At 40.1% G+C, this 11,161-nt stretch overlaps 1 protein-coding gene across 3 annotated transcripts in view; it reads right to left on the reverse strand.

Moving 5' to 3' along the window:
* The window catches only part of SMC5 (structural maintenance of chromosomes 5), a 99,720-nt gene extending 89,061 nt beyond the window's left edge, over positions 1 to 10,659 (reverse strand). Inside the window, exons 1-3 of one of the 3 annotated variants that reach the window (XM_030810027.1) lie at positions 10,372 to 10,659; positions 5,050 to 5,191; positions 1,508 to 1,560 (exon numbers count right to left, since the gene is read on the reverse strand). In XM_030810027.1, the coding sequence (XP_030665887.1) occupies positions 1,508 to 1,560; positions 5,050 to 5,191; positions 10,372 to 10,556 (380 nt within the window). In that variant the 5' untranslated portion in view covers positions 10,557 to 10,659. Of the gene's footprint in view, positions 1 to 1,507; positions 1,561 to 5,049; positions 5,192 to 7,474; positions 8,532 to 10,371 lie in introns of those variants that run through there. The other 2 variants (XM_030810029.1, XM_030810031.1) reach the window with 2 other exon arrangements.
* Between the last annotated feature and the right edge of the window lie 502 nt (positions 10,660 to 11,161).

Here is an 11,161-nt window from a genome sequence, read left to right on the forward strand (position 1 = left end):
CAGTTTCCTGAGTAGCTAGTACTACAGGTGCGCAGCCAGGCCTGGCTAATTTTTGTATTTTTTTGGAGAGATGGGGTTTTGCCATGTTGCTCAGGCTGGTCTCCAACTGCTGGACTCAAGCAATCACTTGCCTTGGCCTCCCATAGTGCTGGATTATATGCATGAGCCACTGCACCTGGTCTGACATGTTAATAATGACATTAACTTTATGTTTCTAGGAACATATCACGTGTCTCCATTTCTTCAGGTCTTGATTTTATACTCATCAATAAAATTCTATCATTATATTTTAATAAGTTGGGTATTTCAAAATTTATTTTCTTTTTACTTCCATGTGTATCTTTCTCATCTCTATATAAATAAAAATTTTCTGAGTAATTTTTTTATAAAAGATTGTTTCCTCATCTCATATCAAATAGTAGGGCTATCAGATAATCTTTAAAGGCTTTTCAGCTCAAAAATGCCACAACTTTCCACTAATATTCCAAAAGCAATAGTCTCTAAAGATCACCTAAACAATGGGCATATTTATGTGTAAAGGATTAAAATTATATATACCAAGGATGGTCAACTGGTTTCATCATAAACATCAACTCTAGTCTATCAAAAATAGTCGCCAAGAATGGCCAATTGAGAATATCCAAGCTCAAGGGAAAAGAATACCATGATGAATTACTGGTGTCATAAGGGAGAAAATAAAAAATGGTGACAGAAGTACCAAGTCCTGTCATACATGAGATTCACCAAACTATTAATAGTAGTTATTTACAGAATTAGGAATGATGGCAAGAAGGCTTTTATTTTCAACATTATACACTTCTACATTGTTTGCGTTTTTTAAAAACAAGCAAGTATTACTTTCAAGATCAGCAAAAAAAAAAAACCCAGATACTTTAAATTGGTGAAAAATATTGCAACTTCATCATGACTACTTAATAGTAGTATAGTTCTATTTCATTACCTGCTATAAACTTATCATTTCCTTGATAATTTTTTTAAAATAAAATTTCCACAAGTTTTTTTGGGGGGTGGGGGGAGGGGCAGAGTCTAGCTCTGTCTCCCAGGCTGGAGTGCAGTGGCGCCATCTCGGCTCACTGCAACCTTTGCCTCCCAGGTTCCAGCAATTCTCCTGCCTCAGACTCCCCAGGAGCTGGGATTACAGGTATGTGCCACCATGCCTGGATAATTTTTCTATTTTTAGTAGAGACGGGGCTTCCTCATGTTGGCCAGGCTGGTCTCCAACTCCTGATCTCAGGTGATCTGCCTGCCTCGGCCTCCCCAAAGTGCTTGGATTACAGGCCTGAACCACCATGGCTGGCCTATAATTGAAGTTTTAAAAATATATTTTTTAAACCCCTTACTTATCTGGATTAAGTATTCTTTAAGTATTATTTCCAATATTTATGCCATAATACTATATTAATACCCTTTTCTAATCATCAGGAAAACATGAATATAAACTAAGAATTTTATAGGAAAAAGGAGTTTTAGCACTTTTAACACTTACAATTCAATTTCAACCATGCCTCTAGAACATCCTCTCTTCACAAAAAACCCAACCTAAGACGAAAAAAAGAAAAAGTGAGCTGTGTAATGACATTCCCAGGTTAACAATCAGAGATTTAGCAGTCATTATTATTTGTCAAATCAAGATTTTTTTCAGGTACCACTTCTATGTTCGCTCCTGTCACTTTCTAAGGTATCCCTCCCAGATCTGGGTTCCTCCATTGTTCCCTCCCAAAAATAACAATAATAATAATATTAGGTAAAATTTATTGAACTCCTATGCACTCCATAGCCTCTTACAAACCTCGTGACAAAGCCAGTAAGTGCCAGAAAAAGGATCTGAACCCAGGAAATCTGGCTCCAGAGCCTGTGTACTTGTCCACTATATTAAACACCCAGAGAGAAGAGAAAATGCGTGTAGGAAAACAGGTCCTATAGTATAACCACTAAGCACTCAAACCTTCTTATTACCATTGAAGACTTCCTACAGTCGTGCAGGTTAAATATTAACAATCACGCTAATATTACCTATCCTGTTAATGATGTAATTACCACCAATCATCGTTTTAAAAGGAGCAATATATTTGAAATTTACGTGATAAAACAGACATCTCTGTGCTAGTTTCTATATGCTTATGAGTCTAAGCCCCAAAACAAAGTCTGAGCCTAAAAAAATCAGACTGGATCTTAAATCAGGCTATAAATAAGTGATAAATATTAAAAAAGGTAGAAAATATACCTTACAAATAGTAATCTTTTTAATAGTGATAATGACAGTGATGACAACAGCTAACATTTATCAAGCATTTACTATATACTGTTGTGCTAAGCACTAAACATGTATTTTCTCATTTAATACTCATAAGCAACCTTGAAGTATACATTCATTTTATAGACGATAAAGCTGAGTCCCAGAAAGATGAAAAAAAAAAAACAAAAAAAAGCCTTATCTTGTAACCACCAAGTATAGCCTAATGCTTAAAAGTACAGGTTTTAACATCTACTATCTAGGTTCAAATCTCAACTCCACTACATACAAGTTGTCAGACATTGGACAGTTACTTAACCTCTCTGTTTCCTCACAGGAAAACCAAGGACATCTATGTAGGAATGTTATCTCTCATTAGCTTGCAAGAATTAAAATACTTGGTACCAATGAGGAGGAAAAAAAAATCAGGAGGCAGTTCTTATTATAAAGTATCCATACAGATGGTGTTGATTATGTTTTTGTTAAATTTTTATATTAGCGTTTAAACAAAAATACATTAAATATTCTTGCTGAGAACTTGGGCATCCCATAAATACATCTGTGTAGCCAAAGGGCTGCAATCGGTCATCTAGGAAACACTGCACTCCATAGCCTCCCTTAAAAATCCTATCACTCAAGGATGAGAAGAGATGTGTTTTCATGACAAAAATCAACATGAGAAAGTTAGTGAAAATTGTTATAGCCAATTAATTCCTACTGTACAGCCCCTGAAGTACAATCCAACAGACCATTACAAAGAGATAGGGATTAAATGATCTGACAATTAAAAAACTATGTATCAATATTCATAAAAATCTGAGTTGGTCCTTGGATGCTATCTGTTCAAACTCTCTCATCTTTGAAATGAAGAAAAACTGAAGTCCAGATAATTGCTCAAGGTCACAAGGGTAGTTATTAACAGAGAAAAGTATCTTCTACCTGATAAATGTCTTTCATATAGCACTAAACACACACACACACACACACACACATTTTAAATAATTTATAATCTTAAGGGGAATTTGCTTCCATTTTGTAACCGTCCATTAAATTTTAATTTTTTTTTATTATTTCTATCTTAACAGCATTGTGGTCAGGATATGGTCTACGTGGTGTCCATTTTTCGAAATTTTTTGATACTTGCTTTATGACTCAGTATACAGTTAACTTTTAGAAATGTTAACTTGTGCTTGAAAAGAATGCATACTCTCCAGTTGTTGAGTGCACTTTTTATAATATGTCCATTAGTTCAAGCTTAACTTCATTGTTCAAATCTTTTGTAGTCTAATTTTTTTATCTGACTGATCTATTATCGATAGCCCTCCCAGTATGATTATGGATATGTTAACTGCTTGTTAGCATTCTGCAGATTTTGCCTATATATTTTGGAGCTAGATTATAATGTGAATTTGAGTTGGGAATTGAATTATCTTCTAGTGAATTAAAACTTTCGTCAGTGTTTAATGACCACTATTATCTCTAAAAATACTTTTTGCTCTGAAGTCTGTTTTTCCTAGTATTAATCCAGCTACACCTACTTTCTTTCGTATATTTGCCTGGCATGTATTTTTTTTCATCCTTTCACTCTCGACTTTTCTGTAGCACTTTATTTTAAATATGCTTATTAAAAACAAAAGAGAACTAAACATGGTTTCATTTCTCCATTCTAACAGACTTTATAATTTAATGAGAGTTTAGTTTAGATCATTTATAATCATTGTTATTGTATCTGCACATATTTTTACCATCTTATTTTTTTATTTTCATTTTATTTATTTTTCTTGAGACAGAGTCTCACTCTTGTTGTCCAGGCTGGAGTGCAATGGCGCAATCTTGGCTCACTACAACCTCTGCCTCCTGGGTTCAAGCAATTCTCCTGCTTCAGCCTCCCAAGTAGCTGGGATTACAGGCACCCGCCACCATGCCTGGCTAATTTTTGCAGTTTTAGTAGAGGCGGGGTTTCACCATGTTGGCCAGGCTGGTCTGGAACTCCTGACCATGGCCTCCCAAAGTGCTGGGATTACAGGCGTGAGCTACAGCACCCAGCCAATATTTTGTCATTTTTAATGATCTCATTTTTTGTATGTGTTTCTTATCTCCTCCTCCTCTTCCTTTCTCAAGACTCCTTCTGGATTGTTTGGGCAGTATTTTTCCATCCCCCACTCTCATGAATATGGTTAAGTGCCCTACGCAGGTGTATCATTTTTATCTTTTACACTGTATTTTTACTGTACCTTTTTTATATCTAGAGATGTTTACATAAGTACAATGTAGGCTACTGTGTTACAATTGTCCACAGTATTCAGTACAGTAACATGCTCTACAGGAGTGTAGTCTAGGAGCAATAGGCTACACCATATAGCCTAAGTGGATAGTAGGCTATACCATCTAGGTGTGAGTACTCTCTATTATGTTCACACAATGACAAAATTGTCTAATGATGCATTTTCTCAGAATATATCCCCATCATCAAGCAACATATGACTGGATTTTGTTTCTGCCCTTTGTAAGTTTACTTCACTGTTCCACAAGCCAAGTGATGCATTTAAAAAAAAAGACCTATTACATTATTTCTAGCATTTTAGGTGTAAGAGACTTGGAGAATCCTCTAGTATTATGGTCCAAAATACTTCTAGAAATGAAAATCTCCTTCCAGCTTCTCTACCTGCCAAATTTATTCCTTATATTCATGCAATTAAGTTTGCTATACTCAAGGAACTGAGGTGTAGAAATTGATGTTACTAAAAGCAATTAATAGTTCTGAATTTTCTTAAAAAGTAATTATGTTAACTCACCTTATCCGCTCGTCCCATGAAAGCAGGTTTCCCAGCTAAACCAAGGCAAATGGCACACACAATGCTCGACTTCCCTGTTCCATTGGCTCCAACGATCATATTCAAGTGGGGTCCAGGAGATACTTCACAAATATCATATGTTCTGAATTATAAAAAGATGAAATAATTAAGGAGAGATACAAAACCGCTTTTCCTTGCTTTACATTATCTACGAGCTTCCTCAAATTCCTTTAAAAACTAGCTAACCTTACAAATTTAATGTTTTTTTATAGGTTTTTAATAAACTACTTTAGAAAGAAAATCTACCAATAGAAGAAAAGGCAGTAATGCATAACTAAAGAATATAATTTCATATACTTTTTTCAAAAGTCTGCTGAAAAAAGTGAAGTTTGATACCTTGTTTTTTTTAATAATTACAAAACACTGGACATTATATCAAAGATACTACACAAAGTAACTTTGAAACAAATTTTATAGGAGAGGCCATGGCTTACCTTGAATCCGTGAATTTTACATTCATATTTCTTTTAAATTATAATGCTTAATGGTTATTCATATTTTAATATTTCAAACAATCTAAGCAGATTTTTAATTACAAAACTGAAGATATATCTCAACCCAAAGGTTTCATTTTATTAACTTTCAAAAATTATTTCCCAAGCCAGGCACCATGGTATGTGTCTATAGTCCCAGCTATGAGGGAGGCTGAGGCCAGAGGATCACTTGAGCTTAGGAGGTCAAGGCCAGCCTAGGCATCATAGAGAGACACTGCCCCACAAAACAAACAAGTTGAAAGCTGTCTAGCACTCTAATTACAGTTAGCATCTAATCTTTATTAGTTGCTAGGGACAGTTATGACAAAATGTGAAGCAAAATCTGACTCAGACATTCTTTTAACTCGCCTTTGAATACTCTGAATTTGAACCCATAAAAAGTGTCCTTTGTCCACAGCATTTCACTTAGCTCTCAGGTAGCTGCCAACTAATTCCTCATGAATAAATGCTTAGCCTGCTATTCACCTGTTAAGTATATAAATAACCAAGCACACACATTAATATTTTAAGAAATTAATGATTTTGAAATGTCAGGTGGTAATAAAAATACAGGTGGCAAAGAAGTATTTTCTGGCAGGTTTGCTAATCCCACACCTCTACACAGCATCTACTACTTTATCTTTTTAGCTGTTTTGTTCTGCTAGCAGCTGGGTCTCAAAAGAGCCCTTTATAATGGTTACAATAAAACTAGTTTGGGAACTTCAGACATGTAGGAAATCACCTGACATGGAACTTATTACTCTCAACACATGAAGCCCCATTGGATTTCCTGTTGTGAAATCTCTGTGTGAATGTTATACTAAAACAATGATGAAACTGGTATTTAAGAAAACAGAACAGGGAAAAGCATGAGAATTTCTGGCCTATAAAATATGCATCGATATTACAAATAGGGACAGTTGCCAAAAACAAAGCCTCTGCATTTTTTTTTCTTTTTGGTGGGGTTGGGGGGGGGGGATTTTTCTGGCCTACAGCTACCCAAATCGAGTCTCTGCACTGTTTAAAATCATTCTTCTGACTCTACGATGTATTTATTGGGAATTCCCTTACCATGAGTTTCCTTTCCTCTGAGCTCCCTCTGAAAGAGCTATTGGTAAAGACCCACCCTCTTATCATTCCATATACTTCACGAGGTATCTCATGTATTCTCTATGGCCTCAAGATTCCTTTTTTCTCCAAGTCTTTGCATACCATCTACATGCTGAAAGTAGTCCAGATGACCTCTATATGCAATGATCACCTCAATAACGCTATTTGAACGTCCCACAACAGTCAATTTAAACTCAACACATTTAAAACGAAACCCACCATCTTTCCCATCCAAAACCACTCTTGTGGTCTCTTAGTGAATGGTATTATCATTCATCCCATTGCCCAAATCAGAAACCTAGGCATTAGTTTTGCATCATCTTTGGTTCTTTCATCTCTTTTGACTCCACCCAAACCACCACTCCATCATCCAATCAATCACCAAGTAATGCTGGTAGAATTGTAAATGTGATGTCACTTGCTAAAAAAGACAAATTAAGGAAAAACCCATCACAGCCGAGTTTCATCTTTTTCTACTTTTTATCTCCTTTCCCTATTCTCTCTTCAGATCTCTAAATTCTACCTATAATGTACTTCTTTCAGTTTTGTGACTATAATTCCTTATTTCTCTGAAGTCTTTGCATACGTTATTCCCTCAGCCTCCAAGTGTCTTCCTCCACTCCTAACTCCATTTGACTTGGTTCACTCACTACGCTCTTCCAGGCCATTTAAATTCTCTGACTACCCATCTTATTTCCTTGCTAATTCTCTAAGCCCACCTTTCTCTACCTCATGCCTAAAACTCAAAATCCCCTCATTAAAAGAAACAATATCTCACCAACCTCTGCACTTCCAGCTACCTTCTCTTTCTTCTCTTTGCATCCAAGTTTTACTTTCTCACCCTCATTCATTCTTCTATGGCCTGCAAAGTTTTCTGCTTCCACTGCTTCATTAAAAGGTCAAAGGTTTCCCAATTGCTAAATGGGCTCTTTTCAGTCCCGCTATCTGACTTCAATGTAGCAGGTGATATTTTTGAAACATTCTTTTTCCTTGGCTTCTTTGATAATTGTCTCCCAATGTTTTCATCTTACTTCCCTGAATAGTTCCTTCTGACTTTTGAGTCCTTTTTCAGTTCACCCTTAAATGTAGGTATTCTCCCAAGACTCTGTACACGGTCTTCTAGTCCTTCAATTCATAATTCCTATTGGGCAATCATAACCAGTTCGGCAACTTCATCAATCACCTGTATGCATGACTCCCAAATCTCTCATCTGTTCATATTTTCCTCTAAGCTCTAGACTCTTACATTCTGCCTATAGAACATCTCTCTTAGACGCCCCAAAGGAAACTTTAAGTCACAGGATCTAAGAGGCATTTATTATTCTCCTCAAACTGCTCCCTCTTCTGAATAGCACCTGACCAATCAGCTAAGGCTCTTACACTTGGGAAAAAATGCTGCTTCCTTCCTTTCCTCCATGCCTCACAATTATTCTGTTGCTGGATCCTGTCAAATCTCATTCCTTCAAACTCTGATCATCTCTTGCCTTCGTATTGTCTTTTGGCTTCCAATCTTGCACCCTTTCTAAATCATCCTCTACAGTGCTTCCAGAATAACATAAAACACATGTCATTCCCTGTTGAAAACACACCGTGGCTGCCTACAGGATGATGCCGGAACTTCTTAGCATAGTGAACATACAGGCCCCTCAATGGTTGCTTACCCTTTGTCCAAATACTCACTCACATCCTATATTCTTGCCTTACTAAAATACTTGACGCTTTCTAAATATACCAAACTATTTCAGACAGTTCCTTCTGTCTTCAATGCTCTTCATTTCTTTCAAGACTTTCCTATCTTCTTAGGCGGGTGCAGTGGCTCATGCCTGTAATCCCAGCACTTTGGGAGGCCGAGGTGAGTTGCTGGAGCCCAGAAGTTCGAGACTAGCCTGAGCAACATGGTGAAACCCCATCTCTACAAAAAAAATTTTAAAACATTAGCCAGGTATGGTACGCGCCTATTGGCCGAGCTACTTGAAGGGCTGAGGTAGAGGATCATTTGAGAAGGGGAGGTCCAGGCTTCACTGATCCCTGATCATGCCACCGAGCTCCAGCGTGGGCAACAGAGCAAGACCAAAGACTTTCATATCTTCTTTACAAAGCCCTTTCTCATACTCGTAGACAAAACTAACCACTTCATCCTTTGTGAAGGATCCTGATATATATGTTGTTATGGTATCTAACTCATTTGATTACATTTATCTTTCCTGATCTGGATTCAAATAGCAATGCAACTACATAACAGCTGTGTAAAACTGGGCAAAATAACCTACTGAGCTGCTTTCAGCAATGGAAATTATCAAGATAGAGTTGTTATGAAGAAAGAATGAGTGCACTGTGTACCTGGCACACAATAGGTGCTTGAAAACAAAAAAAGTAGTATTATTACAATTCTGTTATCCTTATGCCACTATGTGCAAGCTTAAAAAAGACTTCCAGCCGGACACGGTGGCTCACGCCTGTAATCCCAGCACTACAGGAGGCCGAGGCGGGCAGATCATCTGAGGTCAAAAGTTCCAGATCAGCCTGGTCAACACGGTGAAACCCCGTGTCTACTAAAAATACAAAAAAAATAGCTGGGCGTGGTGGCGGGTGCCTGTAATCCCAGCTACTCGGGAGGCTGAGGCAGGACAATGGCGTGAACCCGGGAGACGGAGCTTGCAGTGAGCCGAAATTACGCCACCGCGCTCCAGCCTGGGCGACAGAGCGAGACTCCGTCTCAAAAAAAAAAAAAAAAAGAAAAAGAAAGAAACTGGGAAGCGGAGGTTGCAGTGAGCCGAGATTGAGCCACTACCCTCCAGCTCGGACGACAGTATGAGACTCCGTCTCAAAAGCAAAAATTAGCCAGGCGTGGTGGCGCGCGCCTGTAGTCCCAGCTACTCGGGAGGCTGACCCAGGAGAATCACTTGAAACTGAGAGGTGGAAGTTGCAGTGGGCTGAGATCGCGCCACAGCACTCCATCCAGCGTGGGCTACAAGAGCGAAACTCCGTCTCAAAAAAAAAAAAAAAAAAAAAAAAAGACCTGGAACAAATGAACTGGGAGGGGCTAGGCAAATACATGATATATTTAAAACTTACTAAATTCTAAAGTGATAACTAGTTGTCTGAAGGGGAGAGGGAGGAACCAGGGAAAAAAGCTGGGTTTAGAGGGGCCAAGGGTTTGTAGGGAGGTCCAACAATTGCCAGTAAGGGTTTATTTTTTTTGTACCTGTAACCTCCCATCCCGAACAACCTTTACCGTCTTATCTGCTCCTCTCTGGCAAATGCCTACCCTAAGAATCCGCCACAGCATCACTACCACGCCGAATTAACTGTTGCCTCCTCTTAAGTTCCCGGGGACAATACTTTGTGAATTCCAGACCAGGGCCACTATGGATCGCGACTCCCAGCGGGCAGAGACCTACTCCCTCATACAACCACTACCTGCTACATGACGCCTTTGGAAAACCTTGGTGGACTAAATTTAAAAACCACATCACACAAAGCACAAATCTCCTACATCATACACGTCAATCTCCACAGCCTACGTAGAAAAATCCTCAAGGGAACCCCGGCACGAATTAAGGCCAGACCCACAAGCCAGGTACACACCCACACGCCCACGCCCGCGCGCTGCCGGCGCCCCGGGGCCTGCTGGCCAAGCACACCTCCACACCCGCGGCGCGGCCTCCGGACAACTTACAGGAAGTTCTCCATCGAGATGCGGACGATAGAGCCTTCCACGAAAGGCCCGGACGACTGCAACAGCGGCAGCTGCAGGGCCGAATTCTTCCTCTTGCTCGGGACCTCCGACGAAGGGTCTCTCGGGAGAGCTCTCTTGGAAGCCTGGGGGCTTGAAGTTGACCTCTTCTTGCTCGGAGTCGCCATCCTGGCTTCCTCAGCGCTCCACAGCGACTTCCGTTCCCACAGTCCGGCAGCCCAGGCGCCCAAGCGCCCACGCGCCCCGCTCCCGCGCGAACTGCCGCGAACTGGTACCGCGCGCTCGCTCCCGCGATCTCGCGCCGCGCCTGCGCAGTTCAGGTCCGGCAGCGACAACAGGCCGGCCCCGCCCCTCCCGCGCTCCGCGGCGCCGTGCGAGGCCCAGACTGAGGGCAAAACAGCAGGCAGGACTGGGTGGAGACCTCCGGGGACGTGGCAACGGGAGTTTGTTCTCCGTATATTTCGGCATTCAGTTCCTTTTTTTTTTTTTAAACTCAGGAAAAAATGTCAATTGCATTTAGTATTTTGAAAGCCACTTTATTGCTTCCCGAGCCTCAGTCACGTGTGGTGGGAGGCTGCTGTGGGTGGCACCTGGGGCGTCCACGGCCGCCAAGGCGGGGGGACGTCAGGCCCTGCTTGCTCCCACCTCTTCCAGGTACCTGTCTGAGAGCTCCTGGGCACGCCCGTCCTTGGCTCTTGGTCCTCTTGGTTTTCTTCCCTGTTGCTTCAAATCAGGTTCCTGTCTCAAAAACCCGAAAAAGAAAACCTCCCAA

This window comes from Nomascus leucogenys, chromosome 1a (assembly GCF_006542625.1).
Source record: "Nomascus leucogenys isolate Asia chromosome 1a, Asia_NLE_v1, whole genome shotgun sequence".
In the NCBI taxonomy this organism is placed as follows: domain Eukaryota; kingdom Metazoa; phylum Chordata; class Mammalia; order Primates; family Hylobatidae; genus Nomascus; species Nomascus leucogenys.